The 21,318-nt window shown below is 45.0% G+C and overlaps 1 protein-coding gene across 3 annotated transcripts in view; it reads right to left on the minus strand.

Moving 5' to 3' along the window:
- The window catches only part of DOCK8 (dedicator of cytokinesis 8), a 143,236-nt gene that overhangs the window by 105,161 nt on the left and 16,757 nt on the right, over nt 1–21,318 (minus strand). For all 3 annotated transcript variants that reach the window (XM_081930351.1, XM_081930350.1, XM_081930352.1), the window contains 6 exons: nt 16,434–16,505; nt 11,383–11,506; nt 9,848–10,060; nt 8,111–8,196; nt 5,929–5,995; nt 3,422–3,571 (listed from right to left, as the gene is read on the minus strand). In XM_081930351.1, the coding sequence (XP_081786477.1) occupies nt 3,422–3,571; nt 5,929–5,995; nt 8,111–8,196; nt 9,848–10,060; nt 11,383–11,506; nt 16,434–16,505 (712 nt within the window). The remainder of the gene's footprint in view (nt 1–3,421; nt 3,572–5,928; nt 5,996–8,110; nt 8,197–9,847; nt 10,061–11,382; nt 11,507–16,433; nt 16,506–21,318) is intronic.

A 21,318-nucleotide genomic window follows, 5' to 3' on the forward strand; every position in this document is an offset into this window, starting at 1 on the left:
AGCACAGCATCCTGTTGACAACTCTTGACTGCAGCCATAGAGGCTGCTAAATGTTTATGTTCAGTGTCTCTGCCAGCTGCCTTTGGCTTGCCTTTCCCACGCTTTGAAGAAGAGCCCTTTATCTGGTTGCTACGGGAGACGGCCTTCGGCTGTTCCTGTGCCTCCACTGGACATTCTCTCACCAGATGGGAGGGGGAGCCACAGCGATAACAGCGGCGACGTGTAGCAACAGCTCTCACAGCTCCCTCTTCAGCCATTCCTTTGTTCCCAACACCCCCTCCTTTGGGTGCACAGCCTGGACCTGCACGCTCCCCAGCACTCTGGTTGTAGGCCTGAACATCACGCGGCCCCTCGGAGACAAAGCAGCTACTCCCAGCTGTAACTTCAGGAACATGGCCAGCAGCCCCCACTGGGCTCTCGGCTTCCTCCCTGCTCTCGGCTTTCTCTCGGCCCTGGGCTCCTGCTGAGCTTTCACACAGACTCCTCAGCACCTGCCAGGCGGCCTGAGCCGACTCAACGCCCTCCAGGTGGGGCAACAGCAAAGCGTCCACGCTTGATCTCAACATGCAGAGCTCTCTTTGCATTCTCTGCTCTCTATCTTCCAGCATTCTCTGCTCTCTGCTCTCTATCTTCCAGGTGTGCTGCGCCATCTTCAGCAGCAACTGGCATGGGTGGGGCCGGCTCCTTCTGGGCTATACTCCAGAGCCCTGTGGCCAAAAACCATCCCCTTACTCATCTAACCCAGATATCCCAGGACTGGGTTGTGAGCTTTTCAAATGGGACATCATAAAAGTCCTGGAGCTCAGCCATCTCCTCCCCCAGTGCTCCCATTGGGGTTTTGAAGTACTCACGCGTACCAGCCAGCTTCAAAGGAGAGGCCTCCAGTGGCTCTTTGCAGCACACGGCATTTCAGCCAGTTTCCCTGCTTTCTCCCAGGCAAAGCCTCAAAGCAGGACTTTTTTCTTCCGGCAGCAAAAACAGCAGCTTCTCAACTTTCACAGCCTTTTAAAGTACACAGCACTTCAAAGCAGGCTTCAAAGCAGCTTCCTCTAATTGCAGTAACTATCGTCCATAACCTGAAGAACGTTTATTGCTCAGATAAGCCTTGGCGTCCAGCCCGCTTCGGCTGCGCAGCTACCAGCCAGGCCTCTGGACTTCAAAGGCCACATTCCAAAGGCTCGGAGCAAACGCAGAGATGAGCAGCGGTAAGAGAAAGCTGCAAACTCAAAAGCTTTCTTCAGTGTGCTTAAATAAAGTCCACTCAGGATCTTAGCAGATAGAAGCAGTTTTTATTTACAGCAGACTATCCATTATCTATCACAGCGAACAGCATGGTGAAAACACGTCCTCTCTCCTCAAAAGCAAAAGCGAAAGTAGAGAAAAAGAACAAAGGCTGGAGACTCTCGCATAATCTCCCCCCTCCCAAATTGTAGGCAGGGCGTACACTCTGAGCTGTTTAACCCTGTAAGCTCAGGTTCTCCTCACAGAATTACTCTATCTTTCCAACACATCATACTTGAGCTTCCCCTCCCCCTCCTTTCTTCATTTCAGATCACACACAGTTTCCATTTTTGCTTGTTAATATCAATATTACCTCTACGTCCCTGCCTCACTTGTAAATATCTTTTTATCTTGTATTCTGGAGAGGGTTGCAGAATCATAAATATATAAAAGAAACTTAGAACAAACCATAGGCTTCCCTCTCCCCAACTGACTCTCATGCCAAAGAAAATCTTATCTCAATTAAAACCTTTGATCCATGCAGCTGATATGATCTGCAATATGTTGTTGCAACCCTTTTCCAGCACGTGCCGGTACTTTAAAGCCAATTAAAAATCCAATTTAACGGAGAACCTCTGCTTCCTAATGGCAGCGTAGGAGGGTTTTCACCAGGCAAAGTGCTTTTGAACTCATAGCCTCCCTGGCCCCAGCAATCCATGCTGGAGCGAGAGCCAGGAGCCAAGACAGACTGCAAGTGAAGCCCATTACCCCCATCCCTGGGGGGAATTTGCAAGAATGATTTACCCTCTATCATCCTTGTTTTTCGTTTGCAGACATTCTCCTGCTGTCGTGGGGGCTGCCTCTGTTAAGGCAGACTGGAACTGGAAGCCCTTAAATAATGTTTCAACATGAATGGAAATTGCCAAGAATACAGCTGATGATTAAGTGATAATTTGGGGTAACGGATTGCAATTGGAAATCATTTAAAATATTCATTGCAGCAACATCAAAAACTAAGGATGCATTGACAACGGCGAGTGGAAGGTCACTTAAATAAAATTGTATTAATTTGCTAATAATTTGTAAAAATTGGGCTGTAATTTGGAAAATCAATAAAAATAATTGGAAGCATGATAAGCCCATGGACAGCATCAACTTATCTATATACTGTCACCCTGTCACCCTATGAAACTTTTCTGGGGCTGGGGGGAAATTATCTTTGGAGAAAATACTTAATGGGCCAGATGTGGATCATGGGCCCTAACTGCCTGCCCCTGCTTTAGAAAGGTGGCTGGTCCACATAAATCAGTAAGTCAAACTATGGCTTAGAGAGGCCGCATGAATGTGCAAGGACCCAGGGAGATTGTCTCCCCAATCCTTTTCACTGTTATACTACACTAAGCTAGGCCAAGGTTTGATTTAGTGTGTGATCTGAACCAAGGTTTGCAGTTAAGCTCTCAACTCCCTGACCAGGTTTGATCTTTGTTACAACATCTGGTTTGTAAAGAAAAAGCTTAACCATGTGCCCCTGATGCTCCAAACGGTATGGCAGTAAATAAGACTGAGCAGGAGCCCAAGTGGCCATGTGCTCCTCTCCAGGAGCCTGCAAGTGTACATGGTGTTGCTAAGTCTGCATTTGGCTTAGCGGGAACCAGGTCACTGTCACGGAGCTAGCTGAGACGGCTCCTGAGTTGGATGAGGAGGAGCAAGAGGGGCCAGCAGAAGAGGAAGCACTGGAAGGAGTGGGAGAGAAAGGGGAGGTGGAGGCAGGGCTGCCTGATGTTAGGTACTCCAGCTCTGGCACAGAGGGAGAAGGCACACCACTGTCCTGCCCAGGACAGGAGGGGGTTAAAGCGTAGGGAACAACGCAGGCATATGAGATTACCCAGACTGCTTTGCTGGAGACGGAGCCGGAAGCCCCCACTGCCAGGATTGGTTGCCGATGATTCGGATGCATGAAGAGATGCTCTGTACTTTGTAAATATTTGTACAATAAATACTGTAAATACCACTACCATCAAGCCGAGGGATTTATTGCGAAGGGCAAACCTCCCCCCCCTACAGTCATGCTCAGTAGACTCAAGAGAATTTTATCGTGTCTGATCTTTCCATAAAGTTAATATACACAAGTTTGCTTATTCTGCATCAGTTCTAGTTAGAGTCAGAAAATACGATTTTAAAACCCACAAATATGACTTACCTTCACTACTAGATAGATATCCGGAGATGGAGATGTTACAGAAAATACTGCAGACCTTGCCTGACTAGATGAGTCAATACATGGTACATGTGATCGCAAGAACCCTTTGAATTGTTCAGAGTTCAAGTCACAATGAAAATTTTCTGAGATCTTTAAAAAAAATGTAAAAACAACAAGATATTTCACAACTTTTGCAGGAACTGGTGCACAACCTATCATAAGTAAATAATCACAGCATTCTCACAGGCCCATAAAAGATCAGCGTACACAGTTGGGACTGATGAGCATTTACTGTTCCCAACTCTAATCCTGCGGAAAGCCATCTAATTCAGATTTTAATTTGACCCTGATTTGTTTTTAAGAGGTGATTTAATTATTGTTTGATTTTATATCAATGTTATATACAGTGGTGCCTCGCAAGACGAAATTAATTCGTTCCGCAAGTCTTTTCGTCTTGCGAGTTTTTCGTCTTGCGAAGCACGGTTTCCCATAGGAATGCATTGAAAATCAATCAATGCGTTCCTATGGAAACCGCCTTCAGACCAGGTCCGGGGACAGTCTGTCCCCCGACCTCTTCTGAAGGCCGGCGGGGGGGGGGGAGTCTTTGCTTCCCCTCCCGCCTGCCTTCCCGGAACAGCGGAGAATTCATCCGCTGTCCCGGGGCGATTTTAAAATGGTCCCGGACGGCTTTTGAAGGCAGGCGGGGGGGAGCAAAGATTTTTGCCCCCCGCCCGCCTTCAGAAGAGGTCCAGAGGGCTCTCCAAGCTGCGGATAGCAGCCTGCTGCCCTGCGCGAGGGACGCTCTTAAGCAGAGCGCCCCTCGCGCGGGGCAGACATTCGCAGCTTGGGGAGCCCTGCAGGACGGCGAATGTCTGCCCCGCGCGAGGGGCGCTCTGCTTAAGAGCGCCCCTCGCGCGGGGCAGCAGGCTGCTATCCGCAGCCTAGGCGGGAACTCTTCTGAAGGCTGGTGGGGGAGAAGGGCTTTTCTTCCCACCACCAGCCTTCAGAACAGCCTTCTGAATGTTGGCGGTGGGGAGGAAAACCTTCCTCCCACCGCAAGTCTTCAAGACAGGTCCGGGAACAGAGGAGAAGCGCTGCGCGCCTTCCCCTCTGTTCCCGGACCTGTCCTGAAGGCTTGTGGTGGGAGGAGGGCTTTCCTCCCCACCGCCAACATTCAGAATGCTGTTCTGAATGTTGGCGGTGGGGAGGAAAACCCCTCCTCCCACCGCAAGCCCCGGGAACAGAGGAGAAGCCCTTCGCGCCTTGTCCTCTGTTCCCGGACCTCCCACCGCAAGCCTTAGGACAGGTCCGGGAACAGAGGAGAAGGCGCGCTGCGCTTCCCCGCTGTCCCCGGAGATTTCCCTATGGGCTTTCGTCTTGCGAAGCAAGCCCATAGGGAAATTTGTCTTGCGAAGCCGCTAAAAAATCGGAAAACCCTTTCGTCTTGCGGGTTTTTCGTTTAGCGAGGCATTCGTCTTGCGGGGCACCACTGTATTTGATGTTAGGCACCCTGAGGCCAGTCTCAGCCGCGGAGGACGGGATACAAATAAAAGTTTGTTATTATTATTGTTGTTGTTGTTGTTGTTGTTATACTAATGTGTGTGTGAATTCTTTTGTGGGTGTTGTTTTAAGCACTGGAACAGAGCCAGTTGCTTTAGAGGTGAGATTCCACAGCTTCAGTGGATATTTTGGCTCTGGGGAGTCAGAGAAATGTGATTTTTTACACTCAGGAACTCTCTCTAATCCCAAAAGTCCCTCTGCAGGATTTTGGTGAGGTTAAAATGAAAGAACCACACAAATGCAAATATTGATTTTTAGCCAAGTATATTCTACTCAGACCAGACCCACTGAAATCAATTGCCCTAAATTAGTTACGCCCGTCAACAGGCCTGCTCTCAATTTAATTAGCTCTGGATACAACCCAGAGACAGAATCTCAAAAGTCCGCCAAAATTAGTTCTCACTCATCCATCACTGTGTCTAATTAATTGCAGTGGATAAATAAGGTGGTGGTTTTCTCAAAGCATATTTTAGAAACTGCTGAATTAATTTCATAATGACTGATTTTATTTTGCAAAACATGGCAAGCAGCATATTATGGTTGATTATTATGATTCATAAACTACAGTCCGTTGTGAAAATGTTGAGTTGCACAAACTTAAGGATAGGGTACATCCAAAGGATATTTACCGTGTGGTGACCATTTGTCAATATATTGTTGCAGCATGCATGCAGCTAAGGGGAAATCTATGGCTACCTATCACATTCGGACACGTCCCATGCCTCTGCTACCTTACTGCTTCAACTGATTGCAGAGCTCTGGTAAAGGTTGCCTCAACTTTCCATGTGGCTTCCTATCTCCCACAGTCATCTGTAGCCACCCAAAGCACAGTCCCAACAATTCATATGTGAACAATTTTGAAATGAGGGAGGGGGTGATGTTTTTAACTAATGCCTTGTTTACATTGTTTTATCATTACCCTTGGTTTTGTTCATCTGCACTCTTACCTTTTTCCTTTCTTTTATATCATAGAGGGCTAAGCTTGCGAATAATGGCTCAATTTCTATCTCAAATCTGAAACAAGAAAAGATGGTGTACTAATTAATAACTACGCACATTTGACACATGTAAACAAAACACAACACAAGGGTTAATGTGCAGTATCTGTGCACTGGCAACATTAATTTAACTCAAGTTCTGGCTTGTCCCTTTAATCCTCCTTCCCTACTCTAACCAAACTTTAAGTGTATGTGCTTTGCATATTCTTCATTTCCAACCCGTCTCCCTCCATCCTTCCTTCTGTTTTTCTCCACTGTCCTTTTTACATTGTAAGCTCCTCGGGGACAGAGACCTGGCTGTTTCTGCCTATGACCAACTGTAGATGATGATGTCAGGCTCGGGGAATTCTATCCCTCCCCTGGTGGCAGCAAGAAGCAGGGAATATCAAAGAGAGTCCTGACTAATGAGTTTATTTAATCATCACGGTGAGAGACAAATAAATTGATGGTGTTGCTCCAACTGAGTTCCTCCCTGCTCCCTTCCTAGCAACAGCACCTCCCCTTACGGGGTCTGCCCGAGGCCAAGCGTCTCTGCATCCTTTGCTCTCGCACTCTTAACAAACGTCGAGTTCTAGGAGATGGGGGGTCAGCTATACTCTCCAGTGACAACATGTTAGCTGGCTGCTCTGTCTCTGTCTCCCCCTTCTCTTCTCCCAACACCTCCCAACTCTTCTTTTTGCCTGTCTCTGAGCTGTGATCTTCCTCAAACCCCTGCTGTAAATTAATACTGCCTTCCTCTTCTCTGGAAGCTTCAGGAGGGGGGGCGGTCTCCTCAATCTCCCCCAGCCTTAAGTCCAGTCCCTGATAAAGGTAAAGGTAAAGGTACCCCTGCCCGTACGGGCCAGTCTTGACAGACTCTGGGGTTGTGCGCCCATCTCACTTAAGAGGCCAGGGGCCAGCGCTGTCCGGAGACACTTCCGGGTCACGTGGCCAGTGTGACAAAGCTGCATCTGGCGAGCCAGAGCCGCACACGGAAACGCCGTTTACCTTCCCGCTGGTAAGCGGTCCCTATTTATCTACTTGCACCCGGAGGTGCTTTCGAACTGCTAGGTTGGCAGGCGCTGGGACCGAGCAGCGGGAGCACACCCCGCCGCAGGGATTCGAACTGCCGACCTTTTGATCGGCAAGTCCTAGGCGCTGAGGCTTTAACCCACAGCGCCACCTGCGTCCCTCCAGTCTCTGATAGACGATGATAAAATCTGAGATACACATTTGATTATCACTCCACTACATTTTGACTTCTGCCATAGTAAAATAGCATTTGATATTACATTTGGTTTTTGTTAGCTTAAATTTGTTCCATTTTTAAAAAGAAGAGCACATTGTCAGATACAAGCAAAATGGTTGTCAGTGATAATATGAAGAGGAACATATGGGTTACTATTAATTGTTCACTATTATTAGTGCATTTTGGCAATTTTTCCATATTACCGTATGGGCCCAAATATAAGCCACTCCCTTAAAATTGCACAGGCACTCACACCCATTCCATTTTACCGTATGTCTGTTTCAGCAGCGAAGCCAATTTTTGTAAGTTCGTGAATTTAAGCCGCACTTTAACTTTTCATGGTCGGAATTTGGAAGAAAAAAAGTGTAGCTTATATTCAGGCCAATATGGTATTATTATTTTCAATCCAGCAGAAAAGAGCAGATCCGTAGGTGGGTTTCTCCCCTCTTCATGGCCTTCAAAGCCAAAAAAAGTTCAGTTAAACTAAGACATGGGAAGGTTTTTTAAAATATCCTGAAGTAGAGACAAGGCTTGCAAAATACTAGACGGGTAAATATTTCAGGAGGCTACCTCTGTAGGTGGTGTACTGACTGTGAGAGAATCAGAAACATTTCACACAAGCAAAAGACTACCACGTTAGAGAGAAAAGTTCAACACCTGTCCTCTCACTGATCTGCTAATTTTCTTTTTGCCTAAAGAAAAAGGTAAATAAGGGAAAAATCCACCAATATGATCTCACATCTGCAGGCTGAAGTTGCAGAGTCTATTCTACCATCTCAGAAGTGTCCCACCTCATTCTACTGCATGTGCAGGTGTAACCTCAGCCTCTGAAGGTCACATGATGGAACAATATCCAAACGTGAAAACATGCCCTGTGGAACCAGAAGTCACAGAGATACTTACTTCAGAGTCTGTACTTTCACCAATATCCTATTGCCCAGATATTCCTTGGGGCACTCAGGCACCGGACGTATTTCCACAGCATCCTCCTATTAACAAACACATTATGGAACAGTTCTTTTTGATCCAAATATTTATGATGCTTCTGTGTTATCAGTCCCAACAAAAGCAGACGTAACCCAGGCTGCACACAAAACAACAAGGGTGATATCCAACTAAATCATATCCAAAGCAGATCCACTGAAATGAAAGAATGCAAGTAACTTAAGTCCATTGATTTCAATGGGTCTCCTCTGAGAAGGGGGTGGGGAACCTCAGGCCTTAATTTTGCCTCTGGCCTGCCATGTGGCACTTGGAATGTTTCCAAGAGCAGAATAGGTCCTCCCTCTGAAAAGGCTCCCCAGTCTTGACTTTGTGCATGACTTAGTTTGGTAACATTCAGTAAGATACTCACATACAGTGGTACCTCGGGTTAAGAACTTAATTCTTAGTTCTGACTGTTCTTAACATGAGGTACCACTTTAGCTAATGGGGCCTCCCACTGCCGCCGTGCGATTTCTGTTCTCATCATGAAGCAAAGTTCTTAACCCGAGGTAATATTTCTGCGTTAGCGGAGTCTGTAACCTGAAGCGTATGTAACCCGAGGTACTACTATACAGATCTCCCAAACCATATGCTTCTAGGATTGCTTTAGGCAATTCAACCAACAAGTCTGCCATGAACAAGATGGAGCAAAGCCATTAATCCTTTAAATTTAATTTATAACCTACATGCTAATCCCTTTAATGTATTCCTTCAGCTGAAGTCGGAAATGCCAACCCACCTCACAAACCCTTCTAGTTCTAATAAAAGAATGAGATATCTGCACATGAAACCTAAGGAAAGTAAGGCTGATCCACAAGGCCATAACAGGCTTTCATTTGATTGTGGAATGGCAACTTTTAATTAGCTCTCATTGAAGATGGAGTGAATTTGGCTGCATGATAATCTGAGCGCTCCATCAGAGCTCAGAGGTAATGATTTAGTATCACGGCAAAAAGCCACATTTCAGGCTTTGTCTGAGGTTCTGGTTTTCCACAGGTTGAGGTTCTTTACTGGATACACTTGGCACACTTCTAGCCTGTGGGAATCTGTGTGTGACACTTATTTCCCCTATACAGTCATGGTAAGATGTACTATCTGTTCCAAAGAGGTGCACTCTTTGGAGCAGATACCCAAGGCTATATTCGACATCATGTGAATGAGGGTCCTAAATGTAGGGCAGAAGGCTGGATGACCACATTTTGAAGCAAGTGAAGCAATGAATGTTACTATAGAATGAACCTCCCCCCGAAAAACATATTAAATTCAGAGTCTAAACTTATCTATGTGCACCACTAACAAGAGCATGTAGAGCTGCTGTCAACCTGAGTTGATTCCTCTTAAATATCACATGGAACTACACATTGTGTCATGCTACTGTTCCAATTCAACTTAAGGAGGAATATAACTGCACCAACAGAGACACGTTCTAAGAGCATGTTGCCTTTCTACAGCCTCTGGCAACCTGGCGCTCTGGCTGGAGATGCTGGAAGTTGTAACCCAAAACATCTGGCGTGACCAGGTTGGCAAAGCCTGCACTAACATAACGTGGTCAACACAGAGACAGCAAGCAAAGCACAACTCTTGTTTGAATCTTAATTCTTTGTAAGATATTTCCTTATTAAGCATGCAACTGCACAATGCAGGTTTATGGCTCACCTCATCTATACTGGGATACAGTGCAAACAGTTCTGCAGGCCTGTTGGCTTGTCGTTGCTCCTCATTTTGCCTTCGAAAGTCTTCTGCACTAATGTGCTGCAACAGGTCTGCCAGACGAGCATCTGGCTGTAGGCTGCGCAGGTCAAAGTCCCCAGATGTCAGTGTGGCTCGACTGGAGTCATCACAGAGGACTTTTAAATGCCTGGGAGCTGTCTGCTCAAGTGGGCATGAAGTAGGAGGCAACATCATTAATCACTTTTTAGTTCGCAGATGTTAAAGATACTCAGTATTTCTCTGCCATAATTCTTTTTCAACTCACTGCAATAATACCTTTGAAAGAACTATTCTCCAAAACAAGTAACAGATGATACTGACAGACTAAGGCCAAGCCAAATATTTCCCCCTTCGTTTTTGTGGGGTCATTTCTCCCCTGCAAAAAACGGGCAGGAGTTTGGGTTCTCACAAGAGAAGTGGTTGAATTCTAATAACTTTAGGGTAGGGGGTTAAAGAAAAGGTGGCATGGTTTCTCCTTTTTCATTATTATTATTATTATTATTATTATTATTATTTCAAAAAATTAAAGATAGGGTAGAAGCTCTGGTGATATTTATGAACTGCAACCTTTACTGGAAAAGGGAAGGGTGCACTGATATTTCAGGGGTGAAATCACTGGGACCATATGGAGAGCCAGCCACATGAAAGCATTGTCATGTGAAATGCCCTCTCCCCAGTTGTAGTGCAAGTAGCCACACATGGATAAAGATGGGCTTTGGGCACTGGCAGAGGAAGAGGAGTGTAGGGGTTCCATTGCGGCTGTGCCCCCTCACATGCTGGGCACCCCGCCCCCGCAGGCAGTGCCCCCCACCCCCAGAACGCACGCCACGCCCCTGCGGTCAGCGCACCATGCCTATGGGACGTGTGCCAGCCCCGCCCCGCCTGCTCTCCGCCTGCCCCCCCCCCCCGGTGCCAGAGCATGTATTGCTATGAACAGTGCTATTTTTCTAGAAAAAGAGATGCCGGAACTCACTGTGAATGCCTCCCTTGTTCTCTTATAATGACAACGGTGCCCAACTGAGAGGGGCTAGAATTGAGTTCCAGTGGCTAAAAAAAAGCTCAGTTTATGAGGGGGGGTTTTTGGGGGGTGCCAGATCCCTCTAATCCCTGGATCCAGCAAGTGTTAAAATCTAATCAAGTCAAGCTAATCCCTGCATAAGCGCCTGGAACCCCTGGAATCTCACATCGCTTGGAGATTGCGGTGTCGTGCAACAATATTAAAAATTTCAAGTGATTTGCGCTTTAGAGTCATTAGATTTACCAATGAGCAAGTGATGAATTAAATATCTAGTGTGCCTAATATACCAAAATACGTATTTGGTATGTAGCGGGCAAGAATGCAATTAGTTGCAAGCTGCCCTGAGTGGCTGGGGAAACCCAGCCAGATTGGAGGGGTATAAATAAATGACACTGCTGCTGCTGATAGTTCTACCCCTCTTCCCTGTTCAGCCCAGGCCAGAAGCTATCTCAAAGGAAAATACCTGATAATTTGAATCACTGTCATCTAAAACTTCAGATTCAAATGTTTGCTTTTGAAGGGACTTGTGGAAATCGCTCCGGGATCCCCTTTTCGTTAAGATGAATGTCTCATTACTTCCTTGGTTTCTTAAATAATAAAAAATAGCAAGTTAGATTTCAATTAAAATGGGGGGGGGGGGAGGATGAAAGCACAATTGCTATCAAATAAATAAGTTCAGCTGAAATATCATGGCATCCATACAATAGTGCCAGTCTAATGAATTAACATTATGTGCTTAAATGGAATATAAATTTATCATAATATACTGAAATGCTATATCCATATTATGAAGTTCAAGTTAAAGCAGATTACAAAGGATATTCCATGTTTATATTTATATTGTTCATCAAAAGAATGTCCTGCTCCAAAAGTCATTCAAATAAACTATGTAACTGCCAAGCAGAGTGAGATTAGGATGCATACCCCCCCCCCTCCTTGAGCCTCCCTGGTCCTCTGCCTGCAACTGCTCTCACTGCATATGTATCCTTCCAGTGATGGATTTTCAGCTGCCCGCGTCTCCTGGAGAGCGATGATATTAAAGTTTTGATGGTAGAAGGGAATGTCTGTAGAATGGAAGAGGCATCTGGACCAGCCGGCAGCATTCCAGGAGATGATGTTTAGGGCAGTAGTTGATTCTTGGGTTTTTAGAATCCAGGCACTCATAGCTGATTTCTGCCGCTGATTCCTCGGGTCCTTTGAGTTTGGCTTGAGCCGCGATGCGGAGGCATGGGGGAGCCTTTTGAGGGAGACTAATTTGGGGGTATTAATTTGTCTGTCCAGGCAGTCACCCACTAAGACCTTATTTCATTCCTCTGCATGAATAGCTTGTAGGATTCCCAGGCAGTCCATGAAGATTGAGCCAATTCCCGGCGCTGGCACCACTAGTTTGACTTGTTGCGATTTGGACTGGGCTGTTGGTGGGGGTGTAAGAAAGCCCATTTCTTCTGGAGACAGATATCGACAAGTTGTCCATTCCTCGTTGGTTAAAGGCTTTGCTTTACAATTGATGTAATTAAATTCCATGGGAGGAGGCGGGGCTAGAGGTGGAAGGGAGTTCCTTATGGTCGATAGTCTTTCAATTAGTGATTCCTGGGAAAGTAGAATCTGCTCGAGGTGGGTTGTTAGGAGTTGTTCATCCTTTGAGGAGAAATCCTTTTCTAGCTTATTTGGTGAGGGCGGGGTTTTGTACAGCCTGCCAGATTGTTTAAGGCTGCCAGCCTCTGGGTAGAGCAGCTTACCGTTTCCGGCACTGTTGGATTCTGCAGTGCTGGTTTGGGTTTTTGGTCTGGCTGGCCTATGTGCTCCTAGAAGTGGTAAAGGGTCATCGATGTTTTCGAAGAAACGGTGCACAAGCAAGCCAGCCCTCAGGAAATTGTCTTTATTAGAAGGGGTCTGTTTAGTTGAGAGCCCATCCTTAAAAGTCACTATAGCCCTATTTTGGGCCGTATCATGAGGGAGGAATTTTACCTTGATGATATTTTCTGCTGTCACGAGGCCCCTGGTGACTATTCCGATTTTTTTTGGGAATATTTACTTTTCTTTGAGCATATGATGGATGACATCTGTTTGTGGGATGTCACAAACAGATTGTGAAGGCAAATTTGTGTTTGTTTAGCGTTAGCTTCCAACAAGTCTGTGTTGTTTTATCTTGATCCTTTTTTGTTATATTAGGGTACACAGGATTTATTTGCGATGTCAAGAGAAGGGTTGGTTGCTTGGGAGCTGAAATTTCCTTTGGTTTTCCTATTTTCCCACTAGAGGGCGGTGTGTGATCTGCTGGGGCGTGGGGCTTTTCCTCAGAGTGCTTTATTGGCATGCATGAGTTTGTGATTTTCTTTTGGGTTGTAGAAGCAGAGTTCTTTGTTGTTATATTCTCCAGCACCTTAAAGAGCTTCTGGAAATTCATTTTTTTAGTCTGGCAGGTTGGCGCTCCTTTATGGCCTCTCAATTTGATGTTTTTGGTCTTCATTTTTTGTGTTGAGCATTTTCTCTTTAAGGTCGGTTTCTTGGGAGCAAGAGACCCTCCCTCCTGCACTGAATTGTTTCTGTTTGTTTTTTGTAATCGAGTCCTGGCTTAGTTTCACCTCCATTAGTCCTAGTCCCAGATGTCATGTGAGGGAAAGCAGCCTCATGGTTCTTAATCAATTCAGTTAGGGTGGTAAGCAGGTTCAAGCTTTCCAAAAGGAAATTTTTAATTGGCTCAAGTTCTTTGCTTATCTGTGTGAAATGAGTTTTGAGTAACTCTTCAAAAATCCCTGACAGGTAGAAGATAAAGTTGTCCGGGTACTGTAACCTTAAGCTGTTTGGCCATTTGTCTGTCTCAATCGGCTCAGTCGGGGAAGGGCACCTTAAATTCTCTCCTGATAGGGAGGAGAGGGGAGTCTTGTTTAACATGGCTTCTGGGTTTTCCAGGAATAGCTCCTGTTCTAAACTTGCTTCACGTCCCTCTTTGTTTTAGTTCCGTTTCCAGGTCCACTCCCTCACCTCCAACGTTAGTTTTTTCCTCCCTTCTAATCCAGGTGTGGTCAATAGACCACTCATGAGAATGGAGATTTCCTGGATTATTTGCTTCATCAACTTTGGGATGGAAGTAGGTTGAAATTTTGGCCTGTTTTTTCTTTGGGGGAGTTGTTGCAGGTTGTAAAGGTGAAATCCCCAGTTCTTTGAAACATTGTCTTGTAAGTACCATCTTCGTACTTGGAGATAAATAGGGCTGTTTTATTCAGCCCACAGCTTTATGGGCTTTTCAACGGAGGTGGTTCAAAGTTGATTTAAGTAGCTTTGAAAGGGGGGGGGAGGTTTAAATGTTCACCCGACAGCTCCCAGAGTCTTTTACTGATAAAAGTTGGCAGATATTTTCATAGTTTGAGCCTTTTTATCAGGGTAATTTGATCATTAGAGCTCCTACTCACACAGCAGAGACTCAGTTGAGACTTGACCTGGCACCATCTTCCCCGCCCCAAGCAGGTAATTTGCGATGAACTTTTGGGCAAGGACATCTTAGAATGGTCATAGGCATGAAGTATGTGGCATGTGGAGCGATACAACAAAGCAGCTGCCCTCACAATGGTCTCCATGCAATGCCAGACTCTGTATAACATTCCAAGCCACAATGTGTGTTCCAGCGGAAGCCACCAAGAGACAACTGCCACTGCTTTGGTTGTATCTAGTCTTACTTCTGGCCTAGTTACCCACTCTAAATCTCTAGACTTTCTAATGTTTGCTTCCATGCAGGGCTCTATTAAGGCCATAAATAGGATCATCTGAACCTACCAGTCAGACTCACTCATCCCATGCCACTTGACAGCCCCTCTGAGTTCTGACCGTCTCCACTGCAGGTTCACCAGAACTATCTGCCTGTAGCTCTAGGTCCCATAGCACACCCTTAAACATCATAGATTCTGCCCTTTATTGAGATTCTGCTACAAGCAGCTTAATTTAATGCTAGACTGAAACCCAAGACTCTCCATGGGTGTCCCCATAGCTATGACCAGAGCAGAGCCACTTTCATTTTGAGATATTGAGAAAACACTTTTTTGCAGCCAGGCCTACTAAGTGACACCATGTTGATTAATTCAAGTTTCTTTCTTTCCAAAGCAACAACAATACACTGAACTGCTTTGTTGTCTTGCATAACAAATATGCCACAATAAACAACTGCAGTCCCTCCAAGTGTCCCTATTTTCCAGGGACATCCCTGATTTAGAGAAGACATCCTGGTTTCTGATTTGATCCTAAAATGTCCCGCTTTTCCTTATGATGTCCCCATTTTATTGGAGAAAATTTGCAGGTTATGGAGTTATCTGAATCCCAAGTCATTTGAAGGCAATCCTGTATAGGTTTTTTAAAAGTGTTTAATTTTTTTATTATGTTTTTATATATGTTGAAAGCTGCCCAGAGTGGCTGCAGTAAGATGTGTGGGGTATAAATACAGTAGTAAAATTATCATTATGGAATGGGATGTCCCTATTTGCATCAGAAAAATGTTGGAGGTCATGCAATTATTGATCACAGAGACACTTTTTATTACATTTTTGGGGAGTAAATGAATTATATGCACTGGTGGTTGTCTTTTAATAGATTGCATTTTAATTGTTTGCCAGTTGACTGAGAATGAAAAATGAAGCTATAAAGCACCTTACTTGCCTTCCCTGCTCTCCTTGGGCATGACCTTGCTTGGGAAACAGTCTTAACTACACAGCATTAAAGACAAGAGTGCTGGATAGTTTTTATTATGAAGCTATAATGTCTGAGAATTGTTTTCATGTGGTGAAAATGTAGATACTTCCTTTGTAAGCATTGAATGCTTTGCTGCTTTCATGTTTCAAAATACGGTAGATTCTGGCGTATAAGACAACTTTTAAACTCCAGAAAAGAGGTTAAAAAGTCGGGGGTCGTCTTATATGCCAGGTACAGCTTTCTCCCGGCGCGGAGCCCACCCACTGCTGCTTCGGAAGCTGCCAAAGCTGCAGCCGAAGCAGCAGCAGGTGGTAGGCTCCGCTTCGGGCTGGGTGGCTTTCTCCCGGCACGGAGCTGCCCAGCGTATTAGGCAACTGGACTTAGAAAACGAACCACCAAATTGGCAACTGCAACTGCCGGAATCTACAGTATACCAGGATAAGCAAATAACCATCAAGTTGGAACCATTGGAAGTTGCCCTATACTGAGTCAGACTAATGGTTCATCTTTGTTCAGCACTACCTACTCTGACTGGCAGCTGCTCTCCAGGGTTTCAGGCAAGAGTTTTCCCCCCAGCCCTGCCTGGAGATGCTGGGGATCGATCCTGGGACCTTCTGCCTACAAAGCAAATGCTCTACCACTGAGCTATGGTCCTTCCTCCTTCTAGTTGCCAGGCCTTTCTAGACTGAGCCAGTGAGAATATCTTGTGAGAGACTAATCCTACATCTTGACAAGTTAAGGGACTAGTCAAAACAAAAGATGTTAATATTCCTCTGGGAAGAAAAAATATTTAAAATCATTGTTTTGACACTCTGCTGCAAATGTGGCACTTACTTTCGATTCACAATCAGCCAGTCACGAATATAGGTCTGAATACAATCCCGGACATGCGGATCCAACTCAGCCCTGGAGAGGGTACAAGAATATTAATATGCATAGCTAATTACAATGCACAACTTATTTTTTAGGAATATGAATGGGGAACTCCAGACTCGGGGGCCAAACACAACCTGCTAAATTTCTTTATCTAGCCTTCAGAACTTTCCCCAAGTCACATCCCTCAACAGCCCTAATTTACTCTCCAAGTGTTTTGTCCTGGCCAAAATGCATCTTTAAACTTTGAGTACGCCCCTAGCTTGTCTGCAAGGGAGATACTGAGGAGCGTGCGAGTGTGTGTAGAAATTTCCTACCATTACAAATGTAAAATTTACATTTGTTCCTTTGCCCGCTTCTTGTTCTGGCCCCATCCCCCATTGGCAACTGTCCCCACTCAAACATGGTCCAGAAGAGGATGTGGTCCTTGGGTTTAAAAGGGTTCCCCACCCCTGAGTTATAGCTAAAAAGGAACAAACCATACAAAGCCAAATAATAAACCACACAAATAAAAATATCATTTTTTTTAAAGGAGTATATTGTTTAAACTCCAAAAAATAATCCATGCAATCTCCAGCCAGTGAAGTGAGGAGCAGCAGGAGACTAAATGATTGGTCTTCTTGGAGTGGAAGAATTGGAGTGGAGGGAGAATGCATTCTGGCTCAAATGAGATAAAAGTAAAAAAGATAAAGGACCCCTAGACGGTTAAGTCTAGACGAATTTGACTATGGGATGTGGTGCTCATCTCCACTTTCAGGTTGAGGGAGCCGCCGTTTGTCTGCAGACAGATTTTCTAGGTCACGTGACCAGCATAACTAAACCACTTCTGGCACACAGGACACTGTGAAGGAAGCCAGAGCACATGGAAACACTGTTTACCTTCCTGCCTCAGTGATACCTATTTATCTACTTTTGTTGGGATTCTTTCAGACTGCTAGGTTGGCAGGAGCTGGTTGCGTGGATTCGAACTGTTGACCTTACGATCTGCTAGCCCAAGAGGCTCACTGGTTTATACCACAGCACCACCTGCGTCCCTCAAATGAGATAAACATTCATTTATCTCAAGCCTGGAAGGAGGAATTGCTAAGTGATGCTAGGGTCTTTGCTATCTATGGCTACTAGCCATGGTGACTATGCTCTGCCTCCCTGTTCAGAGGCTGTCTCCTTGGGAATCCCAGTTGCTGGAAACCACAGGAGCGAAGGGGGCTCTTGTGTTCATGTCCTGCTTGTGGGTTTCCCATAGGCATCTGGCTGACTGCTGAACTAGATGGACCATTGGCCTGATTCTGCAGGCTCTTTAGGTTTTAAAGGATCAGGCAGTGCAACCTTCCCCAGCCTGGTGTCCTCTAGGTGCTCTCACACTCCAACTTCCAGCAGTCCCTAACCAACATGGCCAGTTGTCAGGGAGGACAGGAGCTACAGATGCAGCAACATCTGGAAAGTAGGCAGTACTAAACAGAACAAGACAGACCAACAAAGAGACTCAGCGTTAGACATCTTTATCTGTTCACTCTTATATTTGGCCAGGGCGTAACGCTGCACCTGCTAAGTACTTAATTTGCTGAGTTGCCCATTCCTGATGTTTGCAGTAATGGGTAACTCAGCAAATGTCAAAATGCAGTGCCAGTCAGCTTTATCCATAACTTCTTCTAAACTTCCCTCCAAAGCACAGGTAGGTTAAAATTCTCACTCTGTCCCACCCACGATATAGTGAAAAGAGAATATAGTGATTAGTGGATAGAGAAGGGAGCAGCTATATTAATACAGAACTCAAATGAAGTGCGTGGCTCATGTGTGGCAGATGCTTTCATGTGTCAATATAATAGAAGAGGACCACAAGGTGTCAGCACAGCATCAAATTCTCACTCAAAGTGCATTTCAAAATGTTTCATTGGTTTCCTAAGTCAATAGTGAACAGTGATAGTTCCTACAGTATCTGAAATGGATCGCACTCCAGCTTCCATCTGTATTCTCTGTTGATACAGGCTTGAGTGTACCAGGCTTGATCTGTCATAAAGTATGGAAACTCTCAGATTCAAATATTTCAGAAGATTTATAGCCCCTTTAGAATACAGTGGTACCTCGGGTTACAAACACCTAGGGTTACAGACTCCGCTAACCCAGAAGTAGTACCTCGGGATGAGAACAGAAATCGTGCTCCGGCGGCGCGGCAGCAGCGGGAGGCCCCATTAGCTAAAGTGGTGCTTCAGGTTAAGAACAGTTTCAGGTCAAGAACGGACCTCCGGAACGAATTAAGTTTGTAACCAGAGGTATCACTGTACTGATCTGGAACAGTGATCTCTTATTGTGAGAGAATTCGAATTTAATAGGAAAGCTGCAGTAATACCATAGACTGGCTCCCTGCAAGATACCTGTGATCTCTGCAATGTAAAGTCTCTATCTCTGTCCAGCCATACCTGTTTTTGAATAGCTGAACTACACTGGAGTCTGCTGACCAATCTTTTTACAAGGGCAAATTGTTGCATATGAGATGCTATCATTGAAGTTTCACTGTCAGGTATTTAAAAATATACTTGCATCAAAGATGGTTTGTACTTTTATCTCTGCACTTAGCTACTAGCACAGTTTCTCATGCCAGACATGGAATTATTTATAGGGTTATTGCAACCAAATCCTATGTAAGGTACTTTCGGGTGGCATGCATACTTGTGGTACAACAAGGTTAAAGCTCATAAAGCTTTTAAAAACCATATTGTCAGGAAAGCATTGTACAATGTCTGGACCAAGTATAAGGATTTGTTGGAAAACAAAACTCCAAGGTGGTTGTCCCCTATGGAGGCAAAGGCCGTTAAAAAACTTAATATGGAATCTAAATGGCCGAAATACTGGGAGATTTTGGAACAAGAAGGGGATAAATTGAAATTGCAGAGTTATGAGAAATTGAAAGACAAAGTGCGAGACTGGCTTCATTACTATCAAATAGTGGAGACTTACAAGTTAGACAGGAAAATAGGTTTCCAGGTGGAAAAATCAAAATTGGAAACAGAACTGTTAGAACCCAAAACTAAGAATTTGTCAAAAATGTGTAACCTGCTGTTGGAATGGAATACACAGGATGAAACAGTTAAATCAGCTATGATCAAGTGGGGGCAAGATATTGGTCATAACATTATGTTTGAGGACTGGGAACGGTTGTGGACCACCGGTATTAAATTTACGGCATGTAATGCCCTAAAAGAAAATATTATGAAAATGATTTACTCAGCGCGCCCAGGCTTCCGCATGCAGGCACCTCTCCGCAAGCAGCGGGAGCGCTCCCCCCGCTTGTGGAGAGGTCCGCGAAGCCTGGAGAGCTAGAGGGGTCTGTGCGCACCGACCCCTCTCACTCTCCAGGCTTCAGCGAAAGCCTGCATTCACCCCATAGGACGCACAAATATTTCTCCTTCATTTTTTGAGGAGGAAAAGTGCGTCCTATAGGGCGAAAAATACGGTATATGGGACTGGCAGAAATGACCGGCAGAATCCGAGACCCGGGAAAACAGACGGCGGAAGAAGATTGGAAGAAATTTAAGGACTATCTTAAGAAACATTGTAAGATTATTGAATGTTAGAACAATGTTGATTTAGAAATTAAGGGGTTTCTAGCTGTAATGATTATGTAATCAAGAAAAGAAAGATTAAAAATTAAACAGAAATTAGGGGAAGGATTTGCTGAATTGGCTTGATTAGAGATTGGAATACAGAGAGGGGAGGTATGAGGAGGTCGGGAAAGTAAGTTATATGACTATAAGGGATCGAAATGATACTTGTTATTTGTTTTGTATGTATGTTTATTTTATTGTTATCTTTGTTTTCTTTTTCTTTTTTTCTCTTTTTGTTTCTATGTTATATAATTTCTTGAAAACTTTAATAAATATTCTTAAAAAAAAAAAAAATCCTATGTAAGGTAAAGGTAAAGGGACCCCTGACCATTAGGTCCAGTCGTGACCGACTCTGGGGTCACAGCACTCATCTCGCTTTATTGGCGGAGGGAGCCGGCGTACAGCTTCCGGGTCATGTGGCCAGCATGTCTAAGCCGCTTCTGGCGAACCAGAGTAGCACACGGAAATGCCGTTTACCTTCCCACTGGAGTGGTACCTATTTATCTACTTGCACTTTGATGTGCTTTCGAACTGCGAGGTTGGCAGGAGCAGGCACCGAGCGACGGGAGCTCACCCCGTCACGGGGATTCGAACCGCTGACCTTCTGATCGGCAAGTCCTAGGCTCTGTGGTTTAACCCACAGTGCCACCCACGTCCCATATATATATATATATGGGACACGGGTGGCAGGTGGGGCTGTGGGTTTATATATATATATTCTGCTTTCTTAAGACTAATGAAACTTATATCTAATTTTTAAAACAAACCTGTCCTAACTGAGAGACATGTTTGATCAATATGATTTCACAGATAGCTTTGTATTTATACTTCACTTTTTACATGTTTTATAAGCCAGTAATTCAATGGTCTAAACTGAGGGCACATGCACTGCCTTGCCTCCACAACTGAGGGGACCGGGGTCACACAGTGGGTGCACACACTGCAGGGCATGCTGCAGGCATCACCCATCTTCCGCATGTGATGCGAGCATGCCCCACAGCGTGCATGCACAGCCGCCACAGAACCTTGAGGGGGCCTGGCTCCCTCACTGAAAGTTGCCCTTGACTGAGGGCCAGACATGATGCTAAATACATCCCCTGACATGACTTAGTTGGGCCTTGTAAATTCCTAACCGCTGTCAGGTTTGTGTCCTGACTTTCAATGGAGTTTGACCCATGTTGTACAGGAAGGGGAGAACCTTTCCTTTCCCTCCAGTGGAATAATGCCTTTGAAGACGAACAGCC

The sequence above is a fragment of the Podarcis melisellensis genome, assembly GCF_964234715.1.
Source record: "Podarcis melisellensis genome assembly, chromosome: 11".
NCBI lineage: Eukaryota > Metazoa > Chordata > Lepidosauria > Squamata > Lacertidae > Podarcis > Podarcis melisellensis.